The sequence below is a fragment of the Penicillium coprophilum genome (genome assembly GCF_028826855.1).
Source record: "Penicillium coprophilum strain IBT 35676 chromosome Unknown utg000004l_segment0_segment0, whole genome shotgun sequence".
NCBI classification, from domain to species: Eukaryota; Fungi; Ascomycota; class Eurotiomycetes; order Eurotiales; family Aspergillaceae; genus Penicillium; species Penicillium coprophilum.
In genome coordinates this window covers 7,670,059-7,690,613 of record NW_026622723.1, presented here as the reverse complement: position 1 = coordinate 7,690,613, position 20,555 = coordinate 7,670,059, and the positions used below count along the sequence as shown (strand labels likewise).

The 20,555-nt window shown below is 49.9% G+C and overlaps 6 protein-coding genes across 6 annotated transcripts; 1 reads left to right on the top strand and 5 right to left on the bottom strand.

Moving 5' to 3' along the window:
- Nucleotides 1-629: 629 nt before the first annotated feature.
- On the bottom strand, nt 630-3,999 carry N7500_007330 (putative protein kinase; the record flags this gene model as incomplete). The annotated part of the gene is made up of 5 exons (XM_056678474.1): nt 630-816; nt 869-2,773; nt 2,837-3,190; nt 3,232-3,568; nt 3,618-3,999. The coding sequence occupies 5 exons, from the start codon at nt 3,997-3,999 to the stop codon at nt 630-632; spliced, it is 3,165 nt and encodes a 1,054-aa protein (XP_056533474.1).
- Nucleotides 4,000-6,364: 2,365 nt separating this feature from the next.
- N7500_007329 (uncharacterized protein) lies at nt 6,365-8,065 on the bottom strand (the record flags this gene model as incomplete). Its single annotated transcript, XM_056678473.1, has 1 exon — nt 6,365-8,065. The coding sequence occupies one exon, from the start codon at nt 8,063-8,065 to the stop codon at nt 6,365-6,367; it is 1,701 nt and encodes a 566-aa protein (XP_056533473.1).
- A 1,701-nt stretch (nt 8,066-9,766) lies between these two features.
- On the bottom strand, nt 9,767-10,984 carry N7500_007328 (GTP cyclohydrolase I; the record flags this gene model as incomplete). Its single annotated transcript, XM_056678472.1, has 4 exons — nt 9,767-10,069; nt 10,122-10,426; nt 10,492-10,625; nt 10,698-10,984. The coding sequence occupies 4 exons, from the start codon at nt 10,982-10,984 to the stop codon at nt 9,767-9,769; spliced, it is 1,029 nt and encodes a 342-aa protein (XP_056533472.1).
- Nucleotides 10,985-11,835: 851 nt separating this feature from the next.
- On the bottom strand, nt 11,836-13,492 carry N7500_007327 (WD repeat RBAP46/RBAP48/MSI1 family protein; the record flags this gene model as incomplete). The annotated part of the gene is made up of 6 exons (XM_056678471.1): nt 11,836-12,010; nt 12,082-12,567; nt 12,634-13,095; nt 13,154-13,259; nt 13,329-13,412; nt 13,468-13,492. The coding sequence occupies 6 exons, from the start codon at nt 13,490-13,492 to the stop codon at nt 11,836-11,838; spliced, it is 1,338 nt and encodes a 445-aa protein (XP_056533471.1).
- Nucleotides 13,493-13,989: 497 nt separating this feature from the next.
- N7500_007326 (chromatin-binding exonuclease XRN1) lies at nt 13,990-18,227 on the top strand (the record flags this gene model as incomplete). The annotated part of the gene is made up of 2 exons (XM_056678470.1): nt 13,990-15,679; nt 15,739-18,227. 2 exons carry the CDS (start codon nt 13,990-13,992, stop codon nt 18,225-18,227), a joined length of 4,179 nt encoding a protein of 1,392 aa, XP_056533470.1.
- Nucleotides 18,228-18,521: 294 nt separating this feature from the next.
- Nucleotides 18,522-20,463, bottom strand: N7500_007325 (cytochrome P450; the record flags this gene model as incomplete). Its single annotated transcript, XM_056678469.1, has 6 exons — nt 18,522-19,018; nt 19,109-19,729; nt 19,810-19,878; nt 19,946-20,030; nt 20,098-20,223; nt 20,281-20,463. 6 exons carry the CDS (start codon nt 20,461-20,463, stop codon nt 18,522-18,524), a joined length of 1,581 nt encoding a protein of 526 aa, XP_056533469.1.
- Between the last annotated feature and the right edge of the window lie 92 nt (nt 20,464-20,555).

Here is a 20,555-nt window from a genome sequence, read left to right as displayed (position 1 = left end):
TGACACGTTGATGACCTGATTGACGACACATACTTTGTTTCTTTGTTTATTTTTTTGTTCTTTCTTTATAGTAAATAGGGTACGTCTACTCAATAGCAATCCACTTCCAATTCTATCTTTTCCCTATGTTTCAATGCAATGAAGAAACTCTTATGAGCTCTCTGGTAATCCGAGGACTCAACCGCCCTACTACTTTGGCCTTCGGGCTGGGCTGGTTGAGCATGTGGTCAACAGGCAAAGTCTGAGCCTTGAAACATATTTTGAAATATGTGATAGCTGTACGGAGTACTGTCTCTTGACCGATGCACTGACATGCAGTAGGTAGTTTATAGTTTACTCAAAGGTAATATCCATCGACGGAAACGCGATCAGAACAGCTACTGCGATGTACAAAGTTCATCAGTCTATTATACCTGTCCACCATTCAAATAACAACTTTGATCTAGATTGTCTTTGATCAATGGGCAATATGTAACAAAAAAAAAAAAAAAAAAAACAAGCCCGGAATAACCCCGAAAACAACCAAGGGTAGTGAATCTCGTGAAAAATGCAAACCATTCCACCAACCATGTCCGATGCAATAAAACAGCAAAAAAAAGATGAGAAAAAAAACATTTCGCAAAGAGTTGTCACTGGGCAGAGACACGATCACTTGAATCTTGCTTGGTTCGCTTGGAATCCCGATCGCTGCTGGGCACCGAAGCGTCGGCCTTGCGCTTGTCGCGGTCCTTTTGGTTCTGGTACTCCACGCGCCGGGCTTCCTTGCGGAGCGCCTTGGATTCAAACTCATGCCAGTCCCCTTCAACGTGCTCCAATCTGTAGATAAAGTTAGCATCGATAATATACGCCAGAGAGGAGGAAAACATACTCGATCGGTGGGTGAGGAGCTGGTTCCTCCGATACGAAGTAGGGATGTTTGAGAACATCCTCCGCGCTCGGCCGCTGCGAAGGGTCGTAACGGAAGATTGAGGAGATAAGATCCATCGCAGAGGTTGTCAACACATCACGGTATACATCCTCGAAAACGCGCTTCCTTCGTTCTGTTGGCCGCATCAGGTGGAACCAAGGCATCTCCACAAGGTCCGGCCACTCAGTCTTCGTAGGTGTACCCAAAGCATTGTAGATCTTGTCCATCTGGCTCAATTCGCCACCTTCACCGGGGAAAACCGCCTTTTTGGTGAACATCTCCATGCAAACGCATGCAGCGCTCCACATGTCGACAGCAGGACCATATCGGGTTTCTCCCAAGAGGAGTTCCGGAGGTCGGTACCAGATGGTAATGACCCGGTTGGTGTAGTCAAGTTGACGACTTTTAGAGAAGAACCGGGCCAGGCCAAAGTCGGCAAACTTTAACAGTCCACGATTGCTGATCAATATATTGGCTGCTTTGATGTCACGATGGAGAACCCCACGATGGTGAAGGTAATTGAGACCTTCGAACATCTGCTTCGCCAGATCCTTCTTGTGTGAAAGAGTGAGGGAAAAGGTAGGATGATTTATCAGACCAGTCAGATCGTGAGAGAGGTATTCAAAGACCATGAAACATTCGTTCTTTTCAACCATGACCTCCAAGAGGCTGACGACATTATGATTTCGAAGATGCTGGAGCAGCTTGATCTCTCGAACAGCCGTGACCGGGAAGCCATCCTTCTCGCCCTCCATTCGGATCTTCTTGAGTGCAACTTTGCGCTGGGTATAGACGTGGATTCCTTTGAACACTTTTCCATATGTTCCGGCGCCGATCACAGACTCATTGCCTGGCTTTCGGTAATACACAGATTCGGCATTAGCAAACTCCTCCGGAAGCGTGGGGCGTGGTTTGGGTCGAGTAAGAATCCGCTTCTGCTTGGGTGGCGGTGCCTGTCTCGGCGGTTCCAGGGAAGGGTCACGGCGACGATCTTGCCAGTCTGAGGGTCTGTCTGAAGGCCATTCTCCTTGTCGTCGATCACGACGTTGATCGAATCGGCGATCATCTCTTCGATCCCGCGGATCACGGAATTCTCGTGGCTCCCGGAAATCTCTGCGGTCTCGATCACGATTTCGCCCACCCCGGTCACGGCGATCGGCCCTTGACTCAGGTTTGAATTTGGGCAATGGCCCATTGGTAAACCTGTTGCGAGGTTGTTGGGGTGGTTCAGGTGCACGGGGGGGGCGGCTGGCGGATCTGCATCCTCTGGGCAAGGTCAGGTACCGGCTTTGGAGCGGGAGAAGGTGCAGCCTTTGACTTGAAAGCAAAGCTGAACTTCCCGCCCTTGTTTGCTGGTGTCGTTTCATTGGATTCGTGGGTCGGGGGTGGCATAGGTTGGAGGTTTCCGCCAGCGGATTGAGGTTGGGTCTGGTTTTCCTCTTCATCCCTATTGGGTGGCCGGAAATGACTATCACTCTCGCCAGCTCGGGGGGATTGTGGGTCATTGTGAGACTGTGGTCGATTAGGAGTTTGTGATCCATGACTATGTGCCGGGCGGGGGCTATGTTGTCCCCCACGGCCTCGTGATCCCGATGCGGTCCATTGCAGGTTGTTGAAATGTCCTCTCGCGCCGCGTTGTGAGGGTCCATTGTGATATGAATGAGGACCAGAGCCAGAAAATCGCCGATCGGGACCCTGGTTTGAAAAGTTTCCTCGAGGACCGCCACCAGAGTGGCCACCTCGGTGGGGGGCCCGCCATATGGAGATTGAGGATGATGATTGCCAGGGCCGTTAGATTGACCTTGGTTGTGATAATAGTTCCCATTGTGTGATGAATAGTCATCATGTCGATAAGGAGAGGTGTGACTTGGAGAGAGAGTTAGTATAATTCAGAATGTAACATGTAAGTGAAAGCAATAAGAAACGCACCCAGGTCCAGAATACGAAGGTGGGCCAGACCATCCTCCTCGCCCTGCAGAGTAAGGTGATGGTGGTTGCGGCGAACCGTGGTATGAGCCTGTCGACGTTTGGTTTTGAGGGTTTGCATAGGGCCGGCTATCAAGACGTGGTCGAGACGGCCGACGGCGAGGCTGGTTATTCACATCAGAGCGCATTGAATGCATTGGGAACCCATCCTGCGCATGAGTAGAATTTTCTCCAGTAGAGCCGAAATTATCAGAGTCAAAACTCGGAATCGGACGCGGTGGAGATGGAGACCGACCCGCACCGTCCACAACAGACTGGATTGGTCGAGTTGTGTTCATCGCCGAATTACGCCTCGACCTGCGAGATGATGTAGAATATCTCGAGGTTGCAGACCTTACGGAGTGCCGTGAGTTCGATCGATAGTGAGATCCGTGGTCGCTGTAATTGTCACCACCAGGGGTACGAGACCGTCGATCAGGCGAAGGATGAAACCCTCGTTCATCAATTGGTGACCTGGATCTTCCAGGACGTGAGATTTCTGGACGACGACGGTCTTTTCCTCGACGGTCCCGGCCCCGGCGTGGTGATCTTCGCCTGGGAGCACCACGACCTTGGGTGCGGCCACCTCGTTTCTTGAATGAAGGGCTTCGGTCCTGTCCTTCACCGTGATTCGGGTAGTTTGGACGCGGCGGGGGGAGATAGCCACGGCGGCTATGTGGTGAGAGGCTTCGAGTCCTTTGCCGTTTCAGTGGAGGTCCAGTTGGTGACTCGTCTCTTCGAGGACCGGGGGCTTCCCTATCGAAAGGTGCGGAAGGGTGAGCGTTCCAATTGCCGGCCGATGACACGGTTTGCGTTGGATCTAGTCGACGGCCGTTGTGAAAGTTTGGGGGTGGAGGAGAACCTCGACGAGGAGATCGATCCGGAGCGAAATCACCGAAGTCGTGAGAGGAGTCAGGGCCAAAGCGGGACGCGCGTGGTGGCGACCGCCCCGGGCGATCGAAATTGCGGTTATTGGGCCGATATGGACGGCCACGGTCACGACCTCTGTTCCTTCCTCGATCGCGGCCTGACCCTCGCCCTCTCCGTCTCTCCCTGTCACGGGGATCACGGTCTGGGTCAGCACTCCACTGGTCTCTCAACACCGGACTCGTACGGGACTCCGCCATGTGAGCGTCGCCAACGGCATCTGGCTCAATCAGAGAAATAAAGAATGTCAGCGAGGCTAGTCCTTAGAAGAAGCCTTGAACTAGAGATAATGATGAGAAGGCGCAGTGAGCGATGGCGTCCAAGCGTGTCTGCGATCGTAGGCGGGAGTCTTTCGGGTTTGGGGACCCGGAACGATAGTTTTTCCAGATTCCGAACTGTGCAAACTATCAAGCGCTGGTGAACAACGAGAACATAAGCAAGGAGAATGTTCAACAGGGCATACGCACCAATTCAGATTTATCAAATACACCGTCTCACCCTTCCAGTAAAGAACGAACACTACTAAGTCGTGGAAATTGGGCTTTCCAAGGTAGGAGACCTCGGGGTTGCTGACTGATCCACGTTGCGGCTCTACAACTTGATTCGACGGTGGGATGCTGGAAGGTTGGCGTGCAGCTGTCGAAGACAAGTGCAACCAGTACTTCTGCTTTGCTCCTCCGAGATTCTTCTGGTACCGAATATGTCGAGTCTGTGTCTGCTCAGCACGTGACAATCTGATCAGGTGGTGCCCACCTGCAGATGTTGGAGAAACATTGCTAGCCAGGCTTGCTAGCGTATTGTCTGTCTCCTTTGTGCTCGTCTTGCCCTTTTGTACAGCAGTTGCCTGTTTTTGTCAAAGCAACATTGAGACTGCGATGGCTTGTCCCACGAATGAAACTATCTACGTATTGCACAAGGCCAGATGGGCCAACATCCCCGAGGCACCATTCACTGTGAACAGGGCAATCCCGCGTAGGATTATCAGGTCACATCATAAAATCAATGGCTGGAATCTCTTATCATTCTCCTCCCAGAACCATGGAGCTGTTGGCCGATTCGAAGGGCCAATCCAACGCGAGGCGATTCTCTGTCGAAAACAACTCCGATGCTCTGTATCATAAGCAGCCAGTCAGTCTTCAATGTCCTGTAACTTGTAGATTGGTCAATTGTCGAAGTTCGAGTTGCCATGCACCGGGGAAAGAGTGCGTGCTGGAATGAAACTTTTGTCGAGATTTACAACAGATAGACTGATGGCTGACTATCTGGGCACAAATACCACTGGCACAGAAACGAAACATGGGCCGAACCCCAGATTGCGACCTCTTTTTAGATCAACCTTTGCGACTTCTGTGTCTTTATGGCTCTACCACTCAAGAACGCGAATTCCTGATGGTAACATCCAGGTGTCCAGGTCGGTTGGCTGAACAGAGGGCTGGCGACAATGGTGGGGAGCATACCGAATGAGGGGTCAATGTACGAGACGGTCAAGGCAAGAAGAGCCTAAAAGCAATGCTGGTTCAAATCCAATCCAGTAGAATGTGCAAGCCCCCCAATGTTGTGGCTGGTGATATGCTAGAGACTAGGCCCTGCGCTCAACCCCACCTCCCATATTAAATAATGAGATCAATTCCAGGACTTGAAATTGACAGTTTGTAATCTAACAGAAAGCAACATCTCATGATACCGATGTAGTTGCAAGGAACTCAAAGGCGAGGCCTGAAAGTCAGCCCGAGATGTAGCGGGATGGGCTGGAACACAAACCCCCGGCCATTCTCACCCGGGGAAACAAAGAAAAGGAACATCCCCCAGAAAGACCAGGGATCTAGATTCAGCAAAAGAAATTATTCGCCGTATAATCACAGGGGCGCACGCCATGCCGAATCAGCGAGGAACTAAGAAAGCAAAGAGGAAGGTTGATGTCATGGGCAAGGTCGAGGTTGTGCCGGAACTGAGCGTGGGGTCACATGGGGTCACGTGGTGTCATATTGTCTGGATGCATAAATCAGCCCTGACTTCTCAACACCTCATAGAGAGGGAGGTTTTGCTTACAGAATATACTACCAGCGATGTCTCCCACTACGGCTTTTGAGTGACAAGCGGTTTTGGACAGAGATGACACTAATGTGTTTACTGCGCCTTTGACACATGTCGCCACACGACTGATTCCGTTTGTTGTCCCGTCCGGGTGGTTGCTTATATCAATCTCATTCATAGTATCGTCCTAACACACTATGTATTTATATTGCCTCAGAGGGATTATAACGTTTTTTCCAACGTATATCTCTCCATTATCAGAATCCGGGACTGCATGTTTAGCACAACAGTGCCAATCCCATCGCCTATCAGTATCTAGGCGCAAAAAGAATATGTCTCTACCTTGGTCAAAACCCGAGAAGAATTGATAATAATACAAGTTTATTCGTACATACTCTACATCAAATTTGACATCCCCCTCACTCTCGCAACTACTTCAGATCACCCCCACCTCACTTTCTGCTTACATTGTAAGCATGATTCACCTCAGAAACTACTCATACACACATTGAAGTATTCTTAAATCAATCCTCACAAGGAGGATTGATCATCCCCACCGTCGAGAAGGAAACGACGGAGATGGGGCGACACAGGCCCCTCAGAGTCCTCCGAGTCCTCCTCGGGCTCCTCCCAGATGATTCCGTGGGGCATAGCCCCGTTCCCATTGGAGGCCCCATTGCCATGGGCGGCCCCGGGAGAACTAGCAGGAGGTGCCCCGGCCCCAGGGGTCTCCTGCGAACTGATAGATTCAGTATCAGTTCGGTTTTGCCCGGTCAGGGCCGCCCGGATCTGTGACTGGAGGGCAGCCATGGGGACTTGTGGGAGTGTGCCCACCGGGGAGTTTGGAGGAGCCGAGGCCCCTAGGCCACCAGACACGTGTGGAGTAACTGGCTGGACAGCCAGAGGGTTTGCAGCAGCTCGAACCGGTTGAGCAACCGGCAAGTCAGTGGCGGTGGGCAAATCTGTGTCAACCGGTGTATTTTGGGCAGCCGAAATATTTGGGCCAACCGGCGAGTTTGCAGCGGGTGAACTTGGGGCAGCCGACAAGTCAGGGCCAACCGGCAAGTTTTGAGTAGTACCAGAACTTGGAGCAGTCTGGATGTTTGAAGTAGCGGGCAAACTCGAAGCACCAGGAGCAGTTGACGAAGCAGGCGCGGTGGATGAATTGGGGTTTGCGCGCCGCGGGAACCAAGGAAGGTCGGGCATAGGAAGCATGACACCGTGGAATCTGGCAGGCCGCATTCTTATGATATGGGCACCACTGTCATTGATCACGATCCAAGGAGGCGTTCTGCTGTTCAGGCTGCGTGGGTTGGACATGGGCTGAAGATTTTCAGGGCGAATGCCGGCAATAAGCTGCTGTCGAATGAGCCAGGCTTGAAGGATGCGGTCTTGGGAATAAGGAATGGCACCTTCAGGCACCAGATCTGGCTCGCGTGCGAGTGTGTAAGGGTTACCATATTCGGTGTACCGGGGTCGCTGAGGTGCTGTCGTAGGAGGATTTCCCAAAGTGCTTGGACCAGCAGAAGCTTGGTGACCAGCTGCCATTGGGTAGGGAGACGGAGGTTGGTGGTGAGAAGAAAGATCTTGGGGATGATGAACAGAACCTGTGGGATCAGGTGTCTCGTAACGATCATGTGGGATTGGCTCGGATAGACCGGCTTCAGTGGAAGGCTGGGTTTCATATCGCTCAGGCATGTCCATTGGGGATGGCTGCAATCGACGTTCGGCACTGGCATCGTACAAGGATTGGCTGGGGTCGTTAGCAAGCTGCGAGCTTCCACGCTGGGGGTCATTGAACATGGGAGAAGCTTGATGCTGGGTGTCATAGAGTGCCAAAGAAGCTTGATGAGCTTGATGCTGAGCTTCGGCTTCTCTGCGCGCATTGACTCGATTGGCTTCGTTGATTCTTTGCAATCTGGCTAGATGGATATAGAAATCGGGATGCACAGGTGGCTCGCTAGAGTCAGAATCAGGATTATCGTCAGCTGCCAGGTGCGCCTGGAGAATTTCAAGGCTGGGTTGATGGGACCAATTTGAGGGTCCAGGCTCGACAGGATCATTGCCGCCGGCAGAGTCATCAGTACCAGTGGGTTGGTTGACTCCGGTGGACTGGTTGGCACCAGCAGACTCATTGGCATCAGTGGGCTCGTTAATGAAGTCAGTGATATCTTCCCCGGAAGGAAGATTCGAGGAGCCAGGGGAGGCTGAGGGTTGGGGGTGGTTATCCATTATGTTGAACTGGATACTTTGTTGGCAAAAATGCCTTTTGGTAGGTGAATCAACCTTCAATTCTATGTTAGTAAGTCTCATGCTTGATTGGATCAGATATATTCAACATACCTGCAATCCAATGTTGTCAGGGCAGACCCCTTGGATGCAGGGTAGTTTGTAAGAAGCCTTTTCGCAAATGTATCAGTGACATGTCTCATAGCAAGTCAATAAGCAGGCATAGATCAGATCAAAAGGAATATCAGATGAAAGTAAACAGTATACAAAGAAACATCAGATCATATTTTCTTCAAAGAAAAATATGACCATCATGGAAGGGGACAAGCCCAGCTTCCATGTGGAATCAATATTAGATTTCAACCCCTGAAGCCCTGGAAACTGTTGCTTTATGCAACACACATAAGAAGGGTAACGGGATCAACTCGCACAGGACTTACGGAGACAGATAAGACTGATGCCACGAAATGTAGTTGTAAAGCTGCTTGCGGCGGTCCTGGTAGCCCTGATGTTTTGACAGGCAAGGCTGGGATGGACGTGACTTGATGCACACACACCTCAAATGCAGTGAGAATTCAGAAGGAAAAACAAGTAAAGATGAATGAATGAAGACCTCCGGGTGATGTAGAGTTCAAGAATCGGATGCAGAGTTGGATGGAGATGGTTGAAACAGGAAGAGCTGGAATGGTTCACGAGGAAAGAAAAGAACAGAACAAAAGACGTGTTCTGGAGAACCCATCGTCGCGGCAACTGTGAGAAGCGACTCGACGATGTAAGCGACTCGACGATGTAAGCGACTCGACGATGTAAGCGACTCGACGATGTAAGCGACTCGACGATGTAAGCGACTCGACGATGTAAGCGACTCGACGATGTAAGCGACTCGACGATGTAAGCCATTAGTCGCCGGGAGTGGTCCATACACTGAGATACCAAATATGTAGGATTTGGCGCCAGCGAGGTCGCCGGTGCAGGACCACTGGCAATATCTTCAAGCCGACGAAACACTTGGGAACCAGAGATATCTATCTATGTCCTTATACGACCTCCCTTGATCAAAGCTCGGAGCTTTCAGTAGTATCGTAAAAGCCCTAACACAGGCCATATAGGTCTATAGAAATCGACTGCAGGTCGACAACTCAATAATTTTCCCTGCCCAGGATCGATACACTAGGTCTAATTGTTCTAAATCAGGAAAGAAGAGATGAAAAGAAGGTTGTACATTGGTTCTAATACATACATCGTATCTAAGTGGACATTACTAGAATTGCCGTAAGCGGCATGGGATCAAGTGTTGAAACAGCCTTGCGAGTGCTATCGAGTGAGATCTCAACAGACCGTAGAGCAAAGGCCTCTTGAGGGTTTGTGTTAGTAAGGTAGGAGACAGGGAATGAGGGAGATTTTTTTCTACCTCGAGCCCATCATCGGCTGAGGAAGAGGTATTTGCCATTTCCCACGAAGTCAACGGCTCTAAAGGAGCTTGGAAACTTCAGAAAGGAAGGGACATGACAAACAACAGAGCGAAGATTCGCCCAAGTATGTGCAGGAGAACCGAGACAGAGAAGACCAGAGAAACACCAATCCACGCTTAACATGTAAAGTAAAAAGCAAGACCCAAAACCTGTTGAAAGGTCACCACCCAAAACTCCAAGAAACCAAAAATCAACTACCTAAATTTAGGTTGGGGAAGCGGAGATGGAGTATTTATCTCCGGTTCAGCAGAGTCAAGAACTCTTCGCGAGTCTTGGCGCTGGAACGCATACATCCCAGCATACAGCTAGTAGTGGTGGTGCTGCTAACCTTCTGAACACCGCGCATAACCATGCAAAGGTGGGAAGATTCCATAACGACACCGACGCCGCGAGGCTGGAGAACCTCTGAAATCGCTAACGCCACTTGCTTGGTAAGACGCTCCTGGACCTGAAGTCTGCGAGAGAACATCTCTGCCAGGCGAGCCAATTTTGACAAACCAAGGACGCGGCGGTCAGGGATATATCCGATATGCATCTGGAAGTTGTTAAAACGATATCAGCACAGTATGATATGTAGCAATTCTTACCTTTCCGGTGAACGGCACCATATGATGCTCGCACATCGAGAAGACGTCGATGTCCTTGACAATGACCAACTCATCGTGGTCCTCGTGGAAGACAGCGTTGTTGACCAAATCCCGGACATTCTCCTCGTAGCCCTTGGTGAAGTAGAGCATGGCCTTGGCGTATCGCATGGGAGTCTCCAGAAGACCCTCTCTTTCCGGATCCTCGCCAATACATTCCAGAATTGTTCGAATAGCTCCAGACATCTTCTCTAGTCGTTGTTCGGTCTCCTCGGGGGTCGACTCCTTCCGCTGTCGGGTTCCCGGGCCTAGATGACAGTTAGAAGAATGTACCAATATACTGGTGTCCACCGACGGGGCTCATATCACTAACAAGGCCAGCTGAGACCATCAAAGTCGATAGGAGGGTTCAATGTGTAGGGGCTAGCAGGTCGGCTGACAGTGGTTGAAGGCGTCAATGGGGCGGCCGCATCCCGGGGATCGCGGGGAGGGTCATTCAAGCTAGGACTAGAGCCCAGAGATTAGCAGTGAAATTGACAATGTCATGACCATCAAGGTTGATATTCGCTGTATACATACCGCACTGGCGCCACACTGCGAATTGGCACGGAGGCACTGGAAACGGCGTGGGTGGGGGCGGCTCCAGTCTCAGTTTCGGCCTCGGTCTCGGTCTTGGACTCGGGCTTGGCCTCAGAAGATTCAAAATCAATGGGAATTCGAGGTTCAAAAGAAGAACGAATGGATGTATTAAGACTCTCACGCTCACGAGAATCACGGGCGCCCGTTGATCGTTGTAGCGGGGAGCTACCGTTCAGCATGTGAGACGGGATAGCTGAAGGCTTGGGGCTAGGAGTATCAGAACCCATGATGAATATGAAGTTGATTGAAAGTAAAAAAGGAGAAAAGATGTTCACGACTTATATATACTGAACATCTGAAGTCAGAGTCATTTTTTTTTCTAGCAAACGCTAACTTTCTTTTGTCCCCCTCATCGCCCCCCACCAATCACCACCAATCAGAACTCACCAGGATGATGACATGCTCCCCGCGGGATAAACGGACTCTGGGGCCGATGCATAGTAGATCGATGTATAACATATCTATATACTGCGTAGTGATATATACATTCTTTATTTCTACTTCTAGGCATATAGTTCCACGTTACATTCAGGTAGTGGAACGTGAGTGAATGCACTTTGGTGTGAAAACGGTGTGAAATATATATTTCTAGCCCCGGAGGTGAGAGGAGAGCAACAGGGTACTTATGGCAAAAGATACTGATATTACTGTAACTCCTATGGCTAAGATGCCCGATTCTGAACTGATTGTTACATTTCTTTGAATCCATGTGCCAACGCTTCATGGGTATATTGTGTCTAAAAAGAGCCCAGTACGGAGTATACATACAAGAGTTGTCCCCTCCCCCTTGATTAGAAGCATTATGTTAGTCAAAGAACATATATATGCAGATGCTGTGTGACTTAGATCTATCATATGTAGGCTGGTGACCATGGGTAACAATAACATACATGCGCTTCAATACTCCGTATATATCCGATTATGGAAATATTAGGGCACCATGTTGCTAGTAACAAGAACCCTCACCATATGGAAGTCCAATGTAATGGTGTTTTGATGATTATTCACTATGGTCTTAATTCACCTATATCAAAGAAGCACCGATATGAAAAATGATTGGAGTCCGGTAGAGATAATATCACGCCTCAATTTCTTCTGTTGGGACATCCTCCAAGTCCTTGCCCACAATTGCATCTGCTACCTTCCATACCTGCAATAGATTGTCCTCAGCAGCAGAACACAGAACCCAAGGGTCGCTTAGGTTCCAGCTAAAGTCCGAGATACGGTTCGTGTGTCCACCGTGCATAAAGAGACTAGAGAAAATAGTCAGTGAGAAATCCAAACACGTTTTATGACGAGGGGGAAAAAAGAAGTGGTCACTCACAGCTCTGGTGGCCCATCTTGAGCATCCTCAGGGGTTTGCTCCTCGCCTGCCCGGCTGAGGTCCCAGAACATGATCTTGCGGTCATAACTGGAACTTGCCAGGACCGACTCCTCGAATGGATGCCATGAGATAGATTGCACCGAATCAGTGTGGCCCTCTAGTGAGTGGAGCTTCGAGTTCAGGTTACGGAGATCCCAGATACCGATAGTCTTATCAGCAGAACCCGTGGCCAGGATTGTCTCGGAAGCCGGGTTGAAAGAAATGGAGTTGATGGCATCGCGGTGCTGGCCTTCAGCCGAAGCAGCCGCACGAGTGGAATCATCTTGGCGGGTATCAAGGATTTGAAGCGTGATGTCATCGGAGACAGTTCCGATGAGAGAGGAGTGGAGAGGGTGATGTTGAACGTCGTTGACGATCGAGGAGTGGTGCGTGAAAGTCCGGCTGGGCCGCACTGCCTTGTTGCCCTTGGTGTATGTAGTAATATCCCTGTGGTGAGCCTCATTAGCTGCTACTCACACCAAATCTCAGATTTCGTGTATTGGGCCCGCTTACCAAAGCCGAACAGTCTTGTCCTCACTGCCCGTTGCGAGGTGGCCGGCCACGTGAGGGTTCCAGCTAAGCCCGAAGCCTTCAGCTTCATGACCTAAGAGCTCCATTTGAGGGTTCACTGTGCCAGTTGGCAAGCTGGGGTGCTTAGAGCGATCCCAGATCATCACCCGACCATCCGTGCACATTGTAGCAATGATATTCGGGTTTTGTGGCTGATAACGAGCCTTGTTGACCTCGCCCTTGTGATCGATCTTTTGCACAATGTTAAACTTGATCTCCATCTGAGCCTTCTTTGAACCCCCGCCATAGCCTCCAATCTCTCCCTTCTCTTCGTCATAGTCGTCCGGGTTTGGGGCATTAGGGTTTGGGAGTTGCACTTGAGCAATCTGAAGGTAGTTCTGCGCTTCACCAGTGGTATGTGTGCCAATGAGGAGACGGTGAGTTGAGTATGGCTTGTCTGGGACTCTGAAGATAGACTTGGTTAGGTTGATGAGTGGACCAGTAGAAGTTCGGTGGCGCATACTCTTGCTTATCTGGAAGCCATTGGGTTGTAAGAGTAGGCCATTCTAATGCTGTGCTCAGGATCATATCATAGAGGAAGGGCGCATTCTTCTTCCATGTTTTGTACTCTGTTCTCAATGAATATGATTAGATATGATTGTAATTGGCAGACGCGGAAAGAGGCTGAGCAAAGCTACCTTCGTTGATCGCCTTCTCATCAGCATGTTCATGGTCCTGATCCTGATCCTGATCTTGGTCTTTCTCATGCTCGTCACCAGCACCTAGAACTTGATTAGATTGAGATTTCAAGTAGTGCACAAGGGTATGAATGCTCACCAGCATCGTCTTCATAGTGATCCATGGTTTTGGGGTAGTATAGACCAAGCAATATATTGAGATCACGAGACGATGGAACTTAAGCCACTTAAAAAGAGTGCGTGAAACGAACAGGTGGGCGGAGGAAAGCTACGCGCATGAGCGCGTTAATGAGTGCTGGGAGGCCTGTAATGGCACTAGTCCACATTGGTAGGCGGTGAACGAGCTCCGTTGACTCTTCAATGTTCACATCGTGGGGACACCTGCTTTCTTGCATCATAGATAACTGAAAAGCGTCGGTTTGGCTTTACTGAATCTTTCTCTTGCGTGTTTTTCGTTTCTATCCCTATAACGCTCGTTGGGCAACACTTTATTCACGCAGTATCTGATCCAAGAGTTCTTCATTGGATGAATTCGCCTTTCGTCGCAGGTTACTCTATTTCAGTCCTTTACGAGAACCCCTCTACGATCTCTCAACTCTTACGATAAATAACCTGCTCGATTCCTTGACGCTTTTGTCATCGATCCCACCCCATCTTCACCATGGGTGTCCCGAAATTCTTCCGCTGGCTGAGTGAGCGGTATCCGTCTATCTCGATGCTGATCGCAGAGAGCCGGATACCTGAATTTGATAGCCTATACCTTGACATGAACGGCATTATTCACAATTGTACGCATAGTGACAGTGACTCTCCGACATTTCGTATGACGGAGGATCAAATGTTCATTGCGATCTTCAATTACATTGAACATCTATTTGGCAAGATCAAGCCCAAGAAACTGTTCTATATGGCGGTAGACGGTGTTGCGCCTCGCGCTAAGATGAATCAACAACGTGCCCGCCGTTTCCGAACCGCCTTGGATGCGGAGACCGCGAAGGAGAAGGCCATCCAGCAGGGTCTGGAGATGCCAAAGGAAGATGCCTTTGACAGCAACTGCATCACCCCGGGTACCGAGTTCATGCAAAAATTGACGAAACAACTCAAATACTTCATCAACAAGAAAATCTCGGAAGACACAGATTGGCAAGGTGTGGAAATTGTGCTCTCTGGCCATGAGGTTCCAGGAGAAGGCGAGCACAAGATTATGGAATACATTCGCTGCTCGAAAGCGCAGCCCGACTATGAATCCAACGTTCGCCATTGTCTTTACGGTCTGGATGCCGATCTGATCATGCTGGGTCTTCTCAGCCATGACCCTCATTTTTGCCTTCTTCGAGAGGAGGTGACCTTTGGTCGCCAAGTATCCAAGAAGTCCAAGGAATTGGAACACCAAAACTTTTATTTGTTGCATCTCAGCGTGGTTCGGGAGTATTTGGAATTAGAATTCCAAGAGCTAAAAGAAGAAGGTGTTCTGGGTTTCCCATTCGATATGGAGCGTGTCATTGATGATTTCATTCTTATGGCCTTTTTTGTTGGCAACGATTTCTTGCCCAACTTGCCAAATTTACATATCAACGAGGGTGCCCTTGCCCTTATGTTCAAGCTCTACAAGGAGGTGCTACCAAAGATGGGCGGCTACATCAACGAACAAGGTGTTATCAATGTGCAACGGTTGGGTATGCTTGTGACCGCACTTAGTGCCGTGGAATACCGGTTCTTTGAGGCGGAAAACTCCGATGCCCAATGGCTCAAATCGAAGAAAGACTTAACCCTTGATTTTTCGAGCTCACAACAAAAGAAAGAGCTTACACTCACTCCTTCGCAGAAGGAGATCCTCAAGACGGTCAAGAAGTACGTTCTGAACCGGTCCGACAAGGCTTCTGAACCCCTCGACCTCCCTCCTACACTTCCAGCTCGTGACCGCACTTTCGTCGAACAGCTTGCGAATGACCTTCGATTGTCTTGGGCTTCCATCGAAAATGAGAACGGTGATCGGTTTATGAGGCTCTCGTTGCCTCCGACACAGGGTGATAGTGATGACGACGAAGAGGACGAGGAGGCATCGATGGCTGTACAGCGTATCGTTCGGAAGTATGAGAAGGCCAAAGTTCAGGAGATGACGGCGGAGGAAGCGCAGAAGGTCGCGCAGGAGAAATATGACTCCAAGTTCCTTCAGTGGAAAGATAATTATTACCGAACTAAGTTCGGTTGGGGCCTCGACAACAAGGAAGAGATGAAGAAGTTGGCGCAAAACTATGTGCAAGGACTCCAGTGGGTCTTGTTCTATTATTATCGTGGCATTGCATCGTGGCCTTGGTTCTTCCAGTACCACTATGCCCCTATGATCTCTGGTTAGTAGAATGAATCCCCTTTTTTTCTGGGATTATCTTGATTTCTGACGGTGGGACAGATGTGAATGATGGTCTTGATGCAGACATGGACTTCAAATTGGGACAGCCCTTCCGGCCGTTCGACCAGCTCATGGGTGTCTTGCCCGACCGCAGCAAGAAGATTGTGCCTACTGCCTATTGGGACCTGATGACCTCTCCTGATTCCCCCATTTACGATTTCTACCCTCGTGATTTCGACCTCGATATGAACGGGAAAAAGATGGAATGGGAAGCCGTTGTAAAGATCCCATTCATCGACGAGAAACGGCTGTTGTCCGCCCTTAAAACGAAAGAAAACCTACTTTCCGCGGATGAAAAAGCAAGGAACGACTTTGGGGCCTGTCTCAAATTCACGTATTCCCCAGATGTGAACTTTGTTTACCCCTCCTCGATGCCTGGCGTATTCCCGGATCTTCCTAGCTGCCGTTGCATTGAGAATATCTTTGACCTCCCCGTCATGGATGGTTTGAAGCCCTTCGCTGGCTTAATGGACGGCGTGCACCTAGGCAAGGCAGCGCTTGCTGGTTTCCCTAGCATCAAGACACTTCCCCACCATGGCCAATTGGGTTTCCATGGCGTTTGCGTGTTCAATCAAGACAGCCGCAATGAGAGCCAGGTTATTACACTTCTTGATCCCGGAAGCCGGTCAAGCATCGAACTGGCCAAGACAAAGCTTGGGAAGCGTGTCCATGTGGGCTATCCATTCTTACAAGAAGCTCTTGTGGTTCGTGTCTCGGATGAATTGTTCGATTATATTCTTCCTCCTGGAGAAGAACACCCTTTGGCTATTCCCCATACCCCCCAGCAGATTGAGCAATGGAAGAGGAAGGCCAACAAGATCGAGGGCACCTACAGCAAGCGTCTTGCAATTATCATTGGCGATGTCGAGTCTATGGTTCACATTCAACTACTAAAGGGCATGAGCAAGACAGAGGATGGAGCCATAATCAAGGAATTCGCTGATATACCCGGCCAAGAGACGGACCATGCTCTTCAGGTCGTTGTTGATGAGGTGATCAACCCTGATCAACGTTTCATCGAGCGGGAAGCTCTATCTATCCAAGAAGAATTCCCAGAGGGTTCTCGTGCATTCTTCTTGGGTGACTTCAATTACGGAAGACCCGTTTATGTTAGTGGACACGAAGACGGAAAGGTGAATGGATTGGTTGCGGCTGTGAAAGGTCGGGAGCCAGAATTCGGTCGAGAGCGTGTTAAGGCGGCTGAGCAACTCTGCCCTTACATGCCTTCATACGCTGTTGCGCGCAGTCTTCGCCTCAATCCTTTGGTACTGGCTAAGATCACATCTTCCTTTACCGTTGACATCGAAGGTCAACGCGCGAACCTCGGTCTTAACCTCAAGTTCCAGGCCAAGCAACAGAAGGTTCTTGGATACTCTCGTCGGGGAGAATCCGGCTGGGAATTTAGCCAGAAGGCAGTGGAACTGATCCAACAGTACATGATTAATTTCCCTGATTTCATTGCTGGTATCCAGCGCAATCCTCAAAGCGACCGTTATTCGCCGACCGATTTCTATCCCGAGGAAATTGCTGCGGTGAAGATGAAGGAGATCAAGGATTGGCTCAAATCTATCGAAGCCAAGAACTTCGAGAGAGTCCCACTTGACGCTGAGCAACTTGACTCGGATATTGTGATGTTGATTGAGCAGGATGCCGATGCTCTCAATGCGTCCCTGCCAGATATGCAGCCGAAGAAGGTTCGGGGTGTACCCCGTAGTGCTCTCCTTCGGCCTGCGGATGTCGAGCACCGCCTTGGAAACCAAAGCTTTAGGCTTGGCGATCGGGTTGTGTATGCTCAAGATTCTGGTAAGGTGCCCATCGCTACTCGTGGCACTGTCGTCGGTCTCACCAGAACCGCACGAGCGCTTTTGCTTGATGTTGTGTTTGATGTGTCGTTCATGAGCGGTACAACACTAGGTGGCCGATGCTCACCCTTCCGTGGCCAGACTGTTCTGGCGTCTTCCCTCCTCAACATCTCCAACCGACAACTTATCACCAGTTCCCGTGCTACAACCAGCCAGCAAACCAAGCAGGCACAGACTCCTTTGACAGTTGCCGAGTATGGCGCCCCGATGGGTCCTCACGGACAGGGCCAACTGAGGAACGCACCCACCCCTGCGCCCCTCAGAGGCTCTTTCCGAGGAGCTGTCTCCGGGCAGGGTAACGGAGCTGGGCGTGGAGGTCGCGGAGGTCTCAACAACGGGCAGCAGACCACTCTCCCCTTCCGGCCCCATACCAATGGTGGCGGTGTTCCCCGTGGCCCCCGTGGCGGCGGTCGGGGAGGTGCCCGTGGTGGATATGTCGCCATGGATAATAGCGACCCCAGCGAGGGTGTTATCCAAAACAATCCTAACTTCCGTCCGCAGAACTACTCTCACGTTCCGCCGCCGCAGGGACTGGATCGAGGACGCGGCCGCGGCCGCGGTCGTGGTAATGGGTTCCGTGGCAGAGGAGGTCGTGGGCGAGGTGCGCCCCAACCCAGTTCCCAGTGAATAATGGATGTGATACTCGCGAGAGCAGAAATGACGAAAAGAGAGAAGAAATGATGAAACGATTGGATTTGAACCCTGTATGTATATGGACACTTTAGATATGTGCGCCCTGTCTAGGCATAGTCGTCTAGGCAGTGCTTATATCTATTGAAGATGAATGTACGATGGAACTGAAACCAAAACTCGATCATCGTATTTCCCAATCTGAGGTTCTTTTGCGACATAAAGCAAGAACCGTGACACGTTAAATAAAATAAGTCTAACAAGCAAATTCTCCAAAACTTTCCCCCCTTTTCAAAGTCCAATCGGCCTTTTCCGAAACAGCATCTCAGTACTCATGCTAGGAAGAATATGCTCACCAACTACGAGATTAGGAGGTCTTTTTCCTCCTAGATCTTGAACGAACTTGAACTCATAGTCAAGGATGATGCGACTCAAAATCGCCTTCAAAGTGTTTGCCGCAAAGAACCGACCAGGACACGCCTGGACCCCGAACCCGAAGTGCATGTTAGTATTGGTGATAGAAACGAAATAGGCGGAAGACATCGACTTCCCAGCTTGCATCTTCTCGCCAGCAACATCCAGGATAAAGGGTTCTGCAAGCTCAGGAGTGAGGATGTAGCGGTCCTGAGGGTTATGACACCAGCGAAATCCGTCGAAGACAGATGGGTTTTTGATGAAAGCGTCGTCTTTGCTAATCGGACCCGCAGCGAAACAGATGTGTGTTTCTACTGGAAGAACGAGACCATCATGGAGCGTGATGGGTTCTTTGACGATACGGTGGAAGTTCACTAAAGGAGGTATAGGTTAGAGCACATCGAATTACAACCCTGTCTCCAACTGACTATACGGCATAGCCATAAGAGCTTCACAAGACTCACATTCACCAGGCGGAGCGAAGCGTTGAGACTCGCGCAAGAAGCTATCCAGACGAGACTGCTCCTTCAACGAAGCCTGAGTCGCCTTATACCAGCCATCAGGTAGAGTCCGACTCACTTCTTCCCTCAGGGGCTCGATATACTCGGGTCTAGTAACCAAGTCAAAGAGACAGTGAGACAAGGCCATCGTGCTGGTGTGAGTAACCGCCAGTGTGACCAAGAGCAGCATGTGATGTGCCAGGGTATCCGGTGCTAAGTTCTCGTTTTTTTCCTCGCTCAGGTCCATCATCCACTGCAAGAAGTCGTTCGGCTTGGTATAGTTCGGGTCTTTAGCCTGCTGTGCCATTCTGCGTTCGTGGATCATGGGAATGAAGAGGTCTTTCGCGAAGCGTAACTGTTTCTTCATCTTCCGGACGCTGGGGAGGAAGGGCGCAAAGATGGGACGGAGGTATTTTGGGACTGGACGAAGTAGGAGAATTGTGATTCCTACGTTCACTGCGTAGCTGCTTGCGACGTTGAGCCATTCTTCGTTTTCGCGCAGGCTGTCGCCGGCCATCATGCGGGATGTTGAGAGTGCAATTAGCCGGGTGAACATCTCGCATGGGTTGATTCGAATCCAAGTGTCTGTGTTCAGTAACTATCTGTCAGTACCCGAGTGTTGGAATGTAAAACAGGTCCCACAAAGTAGCGTTCGCATATCCCACCTTCGCATTCTGGGAGAGCGGCGTCAAATGCTGCTCGTAGCTCGTCGATGACACCGGGAATGACTTGGGCTATTTGATATAGATTAATAGTCTAGTTTTGCATGTTGAGAATAAGAACACCAAATGATATCAGTACCTAGATTAGGCGTCAACTTTTTCCGTACAGTCAAAGCAGGTAAAAGAGTATCGATAATAATGTTGGTATACTGGCCCAACGCGTTCTGTAAAGTAGTATATCAGCTCCAACCTCTCAACGTAACGTAGTACAGACAAAGCTCATGGGATTACTTCATATTGGGCATGTAGAGAACTGAGTTTCGAAGGAGGAAGGTGTCTCAGTTCATCTTGATACTTCACGGGCAACACGATGACCTCTCCATCGCTGGTGAGTAGGCGAAATGGACTATCCCTGTACTAAATATTGCAGACAGATATCAGCAGGGTTGACGGATTGATTTCATGTATACTAACCTTTTTATATCCTGCACTGATCATCGAAGCAGCTTTGGGGTAGTATATCAACCGATTGATGAAATCTGGTAGATACGCATTGTACCTGATAATTGGGATATGCTTCAAACTGGAAGTTGGTCGTTGAAGTAGATAGAAGACTACAATCAACACCCCAACGAGGGGCCAGAAAGGTAGGGTCATCTTTTCCTGATGAAATCTCGATGGCTTTTACAATGGGGGAAAAGGTACTAAGATAAATGATTCTCCGGAGACTTGGATTGTCCGGAATATTA